A 14,867-nucleotide genomic window follows, 5' to 3' on the forward strand; every position below is an offset into this window, starting at 1 on the left:
TAAATATATAGATAATAACATAAAATAATGTAAATGATAATAATCATAAATAATGATTAGTTAATTAATAATTAGGTTGAAGAGTCATGTTTAAATGAGACTTGACTCTCCATGAAGAGACACTTACCTGGTATATAAGAAAGCCTCGCACTCTCATTGTATCAATCTTATTCACACATTTAATATATAATATCTGTATCCTCATGGATATCTTTATATTCCAAGTTTTCTGGAGTAATTAATTTGTAGAAGGAGCTTTGTTCACTTCATTTGGTATCAGAGCAGTCGATCCTCTGGCACTCCACCGCTCCACAGAGCCGTGTTCTCCGATTCAGGTCTTTAACCGTCAAATTCATCAATATTGTTGTCGTTGAAGCGTTTCGCTACAAGAATTTGGAGTTTCTCTATTTCGTTATCAAGAATTTGGATATATATATATATATATATATATATATATATATATATATATATGGAGAGAAATTAAAAAGTAAAAAAAACAAAGATTAAAAAAAATAAAATTCAAAGAAAGAAAAAAAGAAAAAAGAAAAATAAAATAAGTACATATAAAGATTAAAAAAAAGATTTAAAAATAAATAAATAAATATAGTTCGATGTAAATTTTGAAGGAGAACATTCATATATATAAAAAGGTTCTACATTATTGATAAAAAGTGCATGATAAAGTTAAGAGGGAATCTTTCCAAATATATTTAAAACTATACGTAAGAGAAGGAAGAGTAAATAATATTATTTCATTAAGTGGTTTACAAGCCCGTGGTTGTAGAAACCCATGGTATTTTAAAAGTAAAAGAAAAACAAAAGGAATACAAAATCTCTTTATGTGAATGGTAAGTTTTACTTTTTACGTGGAGAACATTAACCGGGGTTTTATAAACCCATGGTATTTTAGAAGTAAAAGAAAAACAAAAGGAATACAAAATCTCTTTATGTGAATGGTAAGTTTTACTTTTTACATGGAGAACATTAACTGAGTCAAAAGTACATAAGTGAACATATATTTTATATTATACCCCAAAGAGGTGAAAAACCACGTTTCACTAGGGTTGTAACTTTTCAAAAAGAAAAGAAAATATTATAAATAAAAGATATATAAATATAATTATTATATTATAAAGGGCTATTTAAAAAAAGTTCAAGTCATAAAATTATTGAAAATATATATAAGTGCAAAGTGGGTATTATTATAAAAGGTTACATAAGGAGAAAATATCATTTAAGAGTTTACGTTAAAGTGAAGTTGAATTAAAGTTTAAAGAGTTATATGAAAGTTAAAAAGTAAATACAAAGGACAATAAGATATTTAAAAGAAGCCAATTGAAACAATATTTTAATATTCTTTTTAAAGTACAAAAGGAAAAAAAGAGCGCAAGTATAAATATATAAAAAGAATACAAAATGTTGCATAAGGAGAAAATATCAATTAAGAGTTTACGTTAAAGTGAAGTTGAATTAAAGTTTAAAGAGTTGTATGAAAGTTAAAAAGTAAATACAAAGGACAATAAGATATTTAGAATAAACCAATTGAAACAATATTTAAATATTCTTTTTAAAGTACAAAAGGAAAAAAAACATAAGTAGAAATATATAAAAAGAATACAAAAGAGTTTTGAAATATTAAGGTATCCATAGATAGATTGGATATTAAAAAAGTAAAAGGGTAAATAAATGTAATAAAAAGAAAAGAAAGAGCCCATATTACATATATATTGAAAAGATTCAAAATTCATAAAACATTATTAGTAAAAAGATAAAATAAAAAATAAAAGAGTTAAAGTGAGTCTATATAAAAAGAAAGGGAGTTAAATTTAAATAAAAAGGGAAAATATCAAGTAAGTCATTAGGAAAACAAAATTTAAGAGGAAGGTAGTGGAATTAGGGTTATTTGGAAAAAAAAGGTATATAAAAAAATATGGGTTTCTTTGCAATATGTCCTTTTTGTTCGGAAGGATACCCTAATTGTCAAGAGTCATTCAGAAACCAATGAAGAAATTTCAACTCTCACTCCGGTTATCAATTTTCCTTATCACTCCATGCATTTTGTTTTAAATCCAAGCATGATAAAAATTCTAAAATCTGGAAATGACAATATTCTTTTGGAAACACAAATTTAGAGATTTCACAACTGCTGAAAATGCAAAAATAAAACACAGCAAAATTATGACAGCGACACACCGAAAATAACACAGTGATTTTTGGTCAATGTGACCCTGGAAAAACTCCCTACAACTCTTGGGGAAAATCAATTTGAGAGCTCTTCTTTATTTCTGAAAATGCTTTTACAGAGAAACTGAAATACACAGTGAAAATTCCAACAACCACAAATTACAATTTATCTCGATTTTCATGCTTGAACTCCACCTTGAAAATCGTGCCAATCAGCAAACAACCAAAACAATTTTTTTTACAGCAATAAAACATCATTAAAATGCTGTACGACCTACCTCGAAAAATGTGCCTAGAACTTGTTGTACGCACTGTACGAATTTCAGTAGTACAGTTGCCTTGAAATTTGTGGCTAAATCTGCCTCAAAATTCGTTCCCTTGTTGCTATCCCTCTTCCTCGATTTTTGTGCTATCCCTCTTCCTCAATATCTATGCCTTTCTCTTGCTGTACGATTTTGCCTTGGGATGCGTGCCAATAAATGTTGCTGCCTAGATTTGTTGAAATGTCTTCTTGCTGCGTTCTTTCACTTCTTCACTGCTCAGGGATTTTCTCCTTGCTCTCTCTTCTCTTTCTCTCAAATGCTCATGAAAGAATGAATTGATCTTTTCCTCTTCTCTTCTCCTTTTATTCTCTAAATGATCTTTTGGGTTACCCTAAAATCTAATGGCCGAGATTCATTTAGATCTAGGGATGAGAATAAATGTGCATTTAATTCTCACTTTCTATTTTTTAACTCACCCACTTAAATAAAGACCCACTTAGCCTTTTATTTCCATAGTCACTTTTTCATTTTCTAATTCTTCATTGACTTTAATAAAGTCACCTTTAAATTAGAATGTAACTTTACCACTTTTAAAGTCACTTTTAAATTAGAATGTAACTTTACCACTTATAAAGTCACTTTTAAATTAAATTGACTTTACCACTTATAAAGTCACTTTAGGAGAACAGTAAAAAATAAATTTGGACACTTTTCCCTAGGCCAAAGATCAAAGCCTTAGGGAACCACTTGTTCTCTGGTACCCAAATTTTAACAATCAAAATGTTGTTTGCATAAAATGTTACAAAACTTTTACCTTCGTCGAACTTTTAAGTGATATAGAAAAACAATCATTAGCAAGAAATATGAAACAATTAATGGCAACATTAGGCAACAACATATTGATTTTAATAAGGAAATGAAGAAAAGAGAATCCACATTGCAAGTTGAAAGCCCATCATCACTCCTACCAAACGATGTAATCCAGTGTACCAAGAAATTGTAGCTAGAAGATCAAGAGAATGGCAAAATAGTCAAATTTCAGCAAATCAAGGAATCGTTACAACAGGGACTTAAAAATCGTGTGGGTATGCATTACAAGGAAGTAATGGAAAAGGTTGAAGAAATCTCTCGCCTCAAGGACCACGTCGAAAAATTACTTGCACAAGTGAAGAAGACTAAGGTCACAAAGAAAGAACTCATGAAACACTTATCAGAACAAGAAGAGGAAACCTTGTTTTTAAAGAACCTTAATAAAAATTTATTAGAACAAATCAGAGATCTAAAAAATGAAAAATTCAAAAGTCAAAACATTGAAAATAAGGTTGTTGAATCAGAAACCAAAGAACTTTTACGTATGAGAAACCATAATCAAAATGTACTCACTCAAATTAAGAAACTTAACGATGATAAGAAAGCATTAAAAGATAAGTTAGAACAATTTACTCAAGAGGAAGTATCGAAATCTCCCGCCATAAGAGTCCAAGTTGAAGATAAGGGAACGAACATCGATCCAATTAATATCATAACTCAAGAAGAATGCAAAATAGTTGAAGAAAAGACGCACTTAGATGTTACAGTTCAGATGATAAACACCCTAAGTGAAGGTCTGTAACCAACTCAACAATGTCCTCACCTGAAGTAAAAAAAAAAAATTCCACACACTTAATAAGGGAAAGTCAAATCTAAAAAGTTCCCTATCGACATCTGAATCATGAGAGTAGACAACTCAACCATGCTATGTATCGGGACCATTCAGACCAGAAACAACAAATTGATGTTCCAAAGAATAGTGATGTAACCTCAATCCAGTGCTATGATGACAAGTCGTTGCAAAATTCCCATGATCAGAATATTCCACAAAAGCTTAATCTAGGATGGTCTGATCTTTTCTCAGTGTGATAGTTTTGTTTGTCACTTAGAAGAGCATACCACTTGTATCGACGAAGATGATGGTTCCGAGACGAGAAGACATTTGAAACCGAAAAAGAGATTAAGCCTTTTTCATCGACAAGCTTTGAGGACAAATCTTTTTGAGGTGGAAGACAATGTTATGAATACATATATAAGAAATAATTAAAATAATGTAAATGATAATAATCATAAACACCGATTCATTAATTAGTAATTAGGTTGAAGAGTCATGTCTAAATGAGACATGACTTTCCATGAAGAGACACCTTCCTGCTATATAAGCAAGCCTCTCACTTTCATTGTATCAATCTTATTCACATATTAATATATAATATTTGTATCCTCATGGATATATTTATATTCCAAGTCTTCTGGAGTAATCAATCTATAGAAGGAACTTTGTTCGCTTCCAACAAGGAGTTGGTACATAGGTAGCTTATTATCACTTGGGTTTATCTCAACTTTTTTCTTGTGGATGCCCTTAGGTTCTCAACATGACCCTTGCAGGATTTGCAACTTTTTATCCCATTTATTCTTCAGTTGCAGTACTTTCTTACAAAATTATCATTGTTCCTCAACTGGACCTTGGGGGTCCACAATATTTTGTCCTCAGCATTTTGTATTCCTTCAATATTATGCCTTCTGCTAGATTTTGTTGTGGGCTTTCATGGGTCCACGACCTGACCCTTCTGGGGCTGCGACTTTTTCCTAACTGACATCCTTCTTCGCAGACTTATTTGGCGTCCGTACCTTACATTCATACTTTATGATCTGATTCAGATGATTATTGGAATTGATATAATTAAATATAGATAACATGCTTTTCATGTCACAAATACACTAGTGCTATTTACAGTCTACCTTCACTAATTTTGGTTTTTTTAAGGTCTTTCTTATCTTAATTTAAGATCTTTATCTCGTGATCTTTTCAATTGCTTTTTGCAGGAATTGAGAATGGAAGACATACACCAATTAGCAACAGATAAGCTATTCTTGTATGGTCAAACTATGAGTTACTAATTTCTGTTATGTTTTTGCTGTGAGCTTTATTCTGCATGACAAAAATATAGTAATGATCATTACCGTTTTTGCTGGTAGTGGCATTGTCAAGCATAATATGGACATGTTTATAATATATAATGGAATAATTTAGGCAAACTGAGTTCGAAAATCATAGAGTGTTGCTAAAAATATGATAGGAAATTGATATGAATCTTCTGGAGTAAATTTTCGATAAATGACAGATAATGTTTTTGTTAAATGGGAAAAGAAATCATATAATGCTTTCTTTTGCATGCTTGTTACTCTTTGGCTGCATGAGTAGCACAACTTGTGATCACGTCATTTGTAATTTCAGTTCCATTTCTGCTATATATTCTGCATGGAAAATCTGCATCATCAGTATAATTGTGGATAAAATAGAATGTTGATACTGGACTCGGACAAATAATGTTGGCTCAACGAATTTTTAATTTACTCAGCAATGAGATATTGATATATTGATATGACTGTATGCTAATATAATGAGAATTTACTTTGACAAGGGTATGCTAATGCAACATTTTTTATGTCTGTCATCATCAGTATAATTGAAGTGCACCTTCTTTATGCATGTGTCACAGGGCAGAGTTGGAACAAGAACTTGTCAGCAGAATCAACATTATTTGTACCAAAGGAAGCATCCACAAGCTACGGTAGTCCCCATGTTTACTTCTTGTGAATATAGCAGTACTGTGCTGATAACGATTCTGACATATTTACTAGAGGCATGGAAAGAACATTGGGTGCTAGTATGATGCATTCTCAAACCTAGTTGAAGGCATCCCTTGGGAGCCTGCTCTTGTGAATTTTCTGCATTGTTTTTAGCATTGTTAGGGTGGTTATAGTATGCTTCATGCATGTTTCCCAACCCTAATTATATAAGAAAATTGTCCTCTTAGATAGTTTTCATGACACTAACTAGAAAAGTCAAGATTATTTATTTTTGTGTCTTAATAAATCTGTTATAACATTCTGAATATCATAAGTTAGATTTCATATCAAGTCTATTATTTTATAGATTTTAATCTTTCACTAGACTTGATTTTTTTTCTTTTAGTTGGCTTGACCTGTTGTACCCATTTTGTCACAAGTCCAAGGAAGTAGTGTGCAAATTTTTTCGAGGATCAGAATCATCAGCTAGCCAATTGTTATATCATTGTAAACCCAATTTCTGCAAGTTATGTTGTAAATGATTGCTAGTATGGCCATTTAATTTTGTAACAACACCTAGGTAAGCCTTTGATTTTGACGATGAATTTCATCCTAGGAGGTTTTTTAACCTTACCGATTATGTGTGTTTCTAAACAGGGATAATCGATAGAGTTTTTCCTCCAGCTTAAACCTGAAAGCTAGGGTGGAATTCTGAAGTGAAAAAAGTTTCTTCTACAGATCAATTACTCCAAAAGACTTGGAATATCAAGATATCCATGAGGATGCAAATATTATATATTAAATGTCTGAATAAGAATGATGATACAATGAGAGTGAGAGGCTTGCTTATATACCATGCAGGTGACTTTTCATGGAGAGTCATGTCTCATTTAGACATGCCTCTTCAACCTAATTACTAATTAGTGCATGGTCCCTCATATTTAGACACCATGGCTAAAGTGTTTGAGGGTGGAAAAAATATTAATCCCCTATTGTGTTAATTAATTAATTTTTTTGGCTAAATTAAAATTAAATACTATGCCAGAAAAGTAATTAATTTAGAGTAAAAAATAATAGAGAAATTAAAATTTTTCCAAGTGGAAAATAAAATAAAAATCGTGGGTCAAAGAAAAGTCAAATTTTGGAGGTTCCCCACCAAGGCAAAAATAGATTTTTAAGAAAATTTAAGCTCTTGGACCTTGGTGGTTAAGTCAAAGTCAAATTTTTGAGAAAATTAATCCAAAATATTAATTTTTGGATTAATAAAAAATGGGTTTTAAGTGAAATTCGAAAATTTCCTCAAAATAAATATTTTTAACAACATAAATTAAAAGATGGTCAAATTATTATCAACGGTTGAGATTATTTTGATAGGGATCAAGCCAACTAGTTGTTATTTTTCACTTGGAGGATTCTCTATAAATAGAAGCCATTTTGCTTCTCAAGTCATAATTATGATTTTGGGCTATCTCTGGATGATGTAAATTTGTAATGCTAGTATTGAGCCATTGCTCTGCTGGGAACATTTTAATATCATAATAAAAAGACTTTGGGGTTCAGTTCATGGTGTTCTTGTTCCATTGATTTATGGTGCGTGCTAGTTATGTGCTAATCCTATAATGTGCTTCATTGTTATATAAATTGATATTTCATTTGTCGATGATAGTTCATTCTATTTGTAAGAATTATTTTTTTTACCTTAGGTGATCTAATTCATCATATGATCTAATGATTTGGTTTGAGAAAAATGATAGAGATTTGTAGGTACATTAGCCCTTGGGCACCAAGTTCACAGACTATGGGAAGGATCCGACCTTGTTTGGGCTCTAGGAATTTTTATATGGTATTCTAACTTTGCAAAAGGGTGTGGCCAATACTTTAACTTTTGAAAAATACATTTATCCATTGCCATTATTCATAATTTAAAAAAAAAAAATTATTTTACAAGCATTGTATATTTATATATAATGTTTTGTAAAATAATTTTGTTAATTATTTCTAGCCCTTGTTTTGTAACAATTGGGGTTTTGGGAAATTTTATTTCATTTGTGCAGTTGAGCTTCAAGTTGATCAAGAAGATTTATGCTGGGGTTTGGAGCTAGATCTAGGCCCTTGAGTGTAAGATTTGGCTTACACTTAATTTGCAGGCCCAATATCTAGCAATTTTGAAGTGAATTTGGGCATTTTTGAGTAAATTGCGGGCTTACGAAATTTTTGTGCCCCATGCCCTCACTGTCCAACCCTTTCTCTTAGTTGTCTGCCATCCTTGAACCTTCCTATCACCTCGGCCTCCCTCCTCATTGAGCCACTAGCCCTCTAAGAACTAGCTGTAGAACTTAGAGGCCCTTCTAGGGCCTCAACCCTCTTCCTTGGCCTAGCCACAGGTCTCCAAGGGCCTCAGACTCCCTTCAAACCCTTGTCGCAGGCCTCCAAGGGCCTCAAATCCCTTCAAACCCTTGCCGCAGGCCTTCCCAAGGCCTTAAGCCTCCTTTGCTCCCCTTTCTCCCTCCTTTGCGGCCTCCTTCCCTTTGCTACTGCCTCCTCACCCTCTTCCATAGGCCTTAGGGCCTCTCTTTTCCCTTTCGACAGGGCTACAAGGCCTCTTCTCCTTCTTCGGCAACCCTTCCTCCCTTAGCGGCAGGCTCTAAGAGGCCTGCCTTAGATGCCGCAACCCTTCCCTTGCCTTAGAGTGGGCCTACAAGGACTCTCTCTTGGCCATTGCCCCATCCAAGGCCAAGCAGTGGCCTCTAGCCCTCTTCCAGCCGTCCTTGCCTCATTTCAATCATCACTTAGGTTATCGTTTTGATTTTATCACTAATACTTGGTGGTTGCAACAATATTAATGAGATTTTGTGCTAACATTTGTGTTTGCAGAATAATAGTCCATTGAAAGAGTTTTGGGCAAGCAAACAAACCATAAACACTCGTTGGTTTGCTTGCTAAAGCCCTCATTTCATCTCTATTTTACTAGCAGTCTCTGATAATTTTGTTTACAGTAATATATAACTCATATAATTGGCATAAAATCACTAATAAGTCATCTAAACATATTAACAAGTCATTGCATCAATTGGGTAATAATTGTTTGGCATATTTCATAAATTTTGATGACTATCACATTGTTTAGAGTAGCATAACAAGATCTGATCATAACAGTGACATTGGCATCTAAAAAGATCCTAAGCTTATTAAGATTTCATCTCTTGTTTCCCTTGTATCATCTTTTAGAATTTTATATTGGCAAAGTGGTTTAATTGGGCTGCCTCATTTGCATTTTTGCAATTATAAGCATTTCATTTGTTGCATTCTAAGTGCTCATTGAATTTCGCTTACTGCTGTCATAAAATTTGAGCATAAGTGCATAAAGGTTCCTAATATTGTTTAATGCTCCATTGATAAGCATAGCACATTGTGAAAATTACATTGGATTGCATTTTTTTTAACAAGTTTGTGCCTTTGTTCTTTATTTTTTTACAACATTCATGGCTCAATCAAGGGCAGCAGGGAAGGGGCAAAGAAAGGGGAAGAATGTCCCCATTGGAGATGCCCCTCTTCCAATTTCATTAGGGTCTGCAAGTGTTCCATCTATTGGAAGTGGGGCTGCAACAACAGCTTCAAATGTTGAAGGAAGACAACAGGCTCAAGATAAAAAATATCCCTTGTGGAAGTATGTCACAAGATAGCGAGGGCTAGACAACAAGTTGAAGGGAGGAGGCAATGTTGCTTGGAAATGCAACTATTGCAACAATCATTTCATGAGCACATATTACTGTGTGAAATCTCATTTTTTGGCTTTACTAGGTTGTGGAATTGCAGCATGTACACAAGTGTCTTTAGCTAAGCGAAAAGAAATGGAAAAAGAGGCCAATGTTGGTATGGCAAAGGTGGCAACAACATCTAAAAAACCAAGAATGACGATCCCATTCCATTGGTGAGGAAAAGTAGCAACAAATTTCCATTTGAGAGCTTTGGTGGGGGACAAGCAGCAAAAAAAAGGCAATGGCACTTGGTCCAATGGACAAGATTTTTTAGAAAGAGAAACGAGAAGAGCTTGATATCACAATTGCATTCTTTTTCTATCAAAACTTCATATCCTTTAATGTTGCACACTCACCTTTATTTATTGAGATGTGTCGAGATCTAACTCAAGGGGCTTTGTCAGGGTATGTGCCTCCTAGGTTAGAGAAGCTTAGAACCACATTGTTGACTAAGGCAAAGAAAGAGGTGGACAAAATGCTCAAGCCTATTAAATCATCATGGCCAACATATGGGGTTAGTATTATTTCTGATGGATGGACAGATCCAACACGCCACCCACTTATCAACTTCATGGTCTCTTCCTTGAATGGTCCAGTTTTCTTGAAATTAGTGGTTGCACTTGGACAATACAAGGATGCCCAATATATGGGTGAGTTGTTCATTAAAGTTATTAAAGATGTAGGTGTTAATTCCTGTGTTCAAATCATTACAGATAATGTACCTATTTGCAAGGCTGTTGGCATCATTGTTTTAAGAAACGGCCGTTTCGATACCGAAACGGCTGGGTTGATCCGAGCCATTACCCTCTGCTGTGACCCAGCCCTTGGAACGGTTCGATTGGCCGAGTCAGCCATGACTCGGCCGACTTGGCCGTTTCCGTTATGACTCGGTCGAGTCACAAAAAAATGCCAGGCACACGTCAAACTGTGATTTAATAAATTTTTAATGGATTTTTAAAGTGTTTTTTGGTTGGTTTGGACTCCAAGCAGTTATATGAATTTGCTAAATGACTTTTGGGGTCCATTTCCCCCTCCCAAACCCTATTTAACACACCCAAGTGCTTTCATTCTCTCACAGCAATCTTATGCATTTGAGTGAGAGTCTTCTTTGAGAGTTAGTGAGCAGTTCTTGAGCTTGTTTTGGAGCAGCAGTGAGGAGTCTTGGAGGAGCATTGTAGCTGGAGTGAGGAGCTTCTTGGGTAGCCATTTGGAGCAGCATTGAGGAGTTGATTCTTGGAGCAAGCTTGAGGAGGCAGTTTGTGCCTGGAGGTATTTTTTTCACCTCTATAAATCTGTTTTTGCTTAGTAAATTTTAGGTGCATATCTAGAAAGCTTAGAGAGTGTTTTTTGTCAAATAAATGAACATTGAATCAAGGTTTTTTTTTTTCATTTTCAGATTGTTTGCTTTCATTTCCTAGTCAAAAAATGGCACCTAGAGCAAGAGATCCTGCTTGGGCATATGTTGAAATGGTTGATAGTCAAATGCAATGCAAATTTTGCCATAGGAAAATTAAGGAAGGTCCTGGGGGCATTAATAGGCTGAAACAACACTTGGCAGGGAGTAGAGGCCAAATTACCCCATGTAACTCACCAGAAATTGGGGAGATTAGGAAGAATTTTTTGGCCAGCTTTGAGAAATTTAAAGAAGATAAGGCTAGGCAAAGAGACATACAGGCTGAAATTGGGAGGAAGAGGGAGATACAAAAAATGATGGCTGCCAACCCCCATTATGATTTTGAGGGTTCTTCCTCTATCCCTCAAACTGATACATCCAACCCTTTCCGATATGTTCCTCCCTATTTTGGTTCTGTTCAAGATAAGGGAAAGGGTAGAATGAAAAAGGGTGATGTGACTATCAAAAGTTATTTCACTCCCTCCTCTCCATCAGATGCACATGGTCCTGAAGTTAGTAAAACTCAAATGCAGCCCACTTTAGATGACCATTGGAAGAAAGAATTGAGGGAGACTGCTTGTGAGTACATAGCTAGATGGTGGTATGATGCTGATATCCCCTTTAATGCTGCTCGTTCACCATATTATGAGCCTATGTTTGATGCCATACATGCTGCTGGAAAAGGCTTCAAAGGCCCTACTATGCATGAGCTAAGGGGGTTTCATTTGCAGAAAGAAATTCAATCCATTAGAGTATTTGCAAGAGTTCAAGGACTCATGGGCAAGAACAAGGTGTACCATCATGTCAGATGGATGGACTGATCAAAGAAACCGTACCATCATAAACTTTCTTGTCTTCTGCCCACAGGAAACCATGTTTTTAAAATCAGTTGATGCATCTGATAAGGTAAAAGATGGCCACTTGTTGTTTCAGCTATTGGATCAGGTCGTTGAGGAGGTGGGGGTGGCTAATGTTGTTCAACTCATCATAGATAATGCCTCTAACTATGTTCTTGCTGGTAAACTGTTAGAGGAAAAACACAAGACCATCTTTTGGACCCCATGCGCTGCACATTGCATAGACCTCATGCTTGAGGATATTGGAAAATTAGATTGGCTCAAAAACACTATAGATCATGCCAAAAGCATAACAAAATTTATCTACAATCATACATTGATTTTGAGCCTCATGAGGAAACACACTGGGGGCAAGGATATTATTAGGCCAGCGATCACTAGATTTGCTACACATTTTTTGACATTGCAATCTATGCTTTCCCAACATAGAAACTTGCAAAAGATGTTTTCCAGTGATGAATGGAATCAAAGCAATTGGTCTAACAAACCAGAAGGCAAAGAATTGAAAAGGAAAGTCTATGAAGAAAATTTTTGGAGAAAGGCAACAGAGATTGTGAAGCTTGCTGAGCCACTAGTTAAGGTGTTGCGGTTGGTGGATGGGGAAAGGTTGGCTATGGGATTCATTTATGAGGCTATGGATCAAGCAAAGGAGCAAATAAAGACGGTATACAAGGATAGAGTGGCAAAGTATGGGCCCATTTGGGCAATCATTGATGAAAGATGGAACAATCAACTCCATCGCCCTATACATGCAGCTGGGTATTTTTTGAACCCACGGTATCATTATAAAGCTAAGGAGTCAGGAGCTTTGAGGGGGGAGGTCAGAGATGGACTGATTGATTGCATTGATCGCATGATCCCATTGGAGTCTGATCAGCTGGAGATACACCGACAGGCCACAATCTTCAGCAATGCTTCAGGTACCTTTGGGAAGAACCTAGCAAAGATTGCAAGAGAAGCAAATGAGCTAGGTAAACAAAAATTTCAATTTTTAAATTCTTAATAGTTTTACTTTTTTTTTAAAAAGTTTGTTAAATCGTTTATAATTTGAAAGTTAGATATAATTTGTAATTTTGTTGAGCTAACTCATTACACTCCTATGTGTTTTGCAGCACAATGGTGGGAGGCCTTTGGTGGCCATTGTCCTGAATTGCAAAGGTTTGCAATTCGTATTTTGAGTCAAACTTGCAGTGCATCTGGGTGTGAGCGCAATTGGTCTGTCTTTGAGAGGATTCACACAAAGAAGAGAAACCGTTTGGATCAAAAACGATTAAATGATCTAGTTTATGTCCAATACAACCTTCGGCTCAGACGAAACCATTTGCTGAACAAAAGACCTGATTCAGATCCCATTGTGTTGGAAGACATTGATCCAACATCAGATTGGGTAGTGGAGAGTCGTCTAGCAGAGTTTGATCCTGATGAGGATCTTGATTTAGATTTAGATATGGAGACATCAGTTGAACTTGAACATGTTGTTCAACTTCAGCCTGTTCAGTTGAATGCAGATCCCAATCCACCAGCCTCAGTCTCATAGCCAGCAAGGACTCCAGTTGTAGGTGCTTCCTCTGCTCAGCCACAACAGAAGCGCAGCCGCATATCTACTCTATCTCAGCTTGCATCTGCTGCAGTTGCACAGCCTGCTAGTGGTACCACTTCTACAGTTGAAGTTGGAAATGATGATGATGATGAGGAGCCATGGGGCCCCCTGTCTGACTCTGATGATGATGATCCAGAGGTTGATCGACATGATCTTGGCTCCTCTGGTAGTAGCTACTAGCCAGTAGTACTAGTACTGGAGTCTGGTCACCGTCACAGTTTACTTTTGTTGTAGAGGCCATTTCTAGCCTCCTTGGTTATGTGCTTTTTGTTTTGAGTCTTTGATCATGTATGACAGTTGACTATGTATTGCCATTGGGTACCATTTTGATATAATGGATTGGTTCATGAGCCTACTTTGATCATATGTTGTCTTCCATCTATATTATAATGCTGTGTGTTTGGAAACATGAATGAAAATCTTTAAAATTATGTTTAAAATCTTTAAAATTATGTTTTTTTATTAAAAAAAATAAATATTTAATGTATTTTTTACAACGACTGAGTCATTGAAATCGAGCCGGCCGAGTCATTACCGTTTCGGAGTCGGAGTCGGAGTCGATCCTCGGCCGAGTTGGAGTCGGAGTCAGAGTTTTAAAACTATGGCTGGCATGATTGTGGAAGCTAAATATCCACAAGTATGTTGGACACCTTGCATTGTCCATTCCTTGAATTTAGCACTTAAATCTATTGCTTTTGATGTGATTTGGATTGGAAGTATTATTGAGGATGCACGACATATTCGCAACTTTGTACAAAATCATACAAATGCCCTCACAATCTACAAGGAGTACACCAATCTATCATTGTTAAGATTGAAGATACATGGTTTGCCTCTTCATTCATCATGTTGAAGAGGTTGAGGGAGGTCAAGACCACTCTTGGTTATTTCAGAGTTTTGGTCTTTTTGGAGAAAGACAGATCAAGCAATCGCAAAAAGAGTGAAGGAAACAATGTTAGATGATGCTTGGTGGGAGAGGGTAGATCTATTTATTAAGATCATGGACCCTATCATTTCTTTGCTACGATTTGCAGATACAGGCCAACCCATCCTAGGAAAGGTTTATGAGGGACGAAATTCCATGACTGAGTCCGTGAGGAGCATTATTTTACAGAGTGAGTGCCCCGAGTATGAGACATCATTAGAGGCCTTCTTCACCACCATACAGGATATTCTTGTCAGCAGATGGGACAAGAATTGCACACCTTT

General features: G+C 35.5%; 1 protein-coding gene across 20 annotated transcripts in view; it reads left to right on the forward strand.

Moving 5' to 3' along the window:
• LOC149258140 (uncharacterized) overlaps positions 1-14,867 on the forward strand; it is a 393,208-nt gene that overhangs the window by 290,677 nt on the left and 87,664 nt on the right. For all 20 annotated transcript variants that reach the window (XM_089414762.1, XM_089414748.1, XM_089414744.1 and 17 more), the window contains 2 exons: positions 5,304-5,353; positions 5,981-6,052. In XM_089414762.1, coding sequence (XP_089270888.1) covers positions 5,304-5,353; positions 5,981-6,052 — 122 coding nt within the window. The remainder of the gene's footprint in view (positions 1-5,303; positions 5,354-5,980; positions 6,053-14,867) is intronic.

Source organism: Pinus tabuliformis, chromosome 6, assembly GCF_031772625.1.
Source record: "Pinus tabuliformis cultivar Carrire ecotype Pingquan chromosome 6, CPIR1, whole genome shotgun sequence".
Classification (NCBI taxonomy): domain Eukaryota; kingdom Viridiplantae; phylum Streptophyta; class Pinopsida; order Pinales; family Pinaceae; genus Pinus; species Pinus tabuliformis.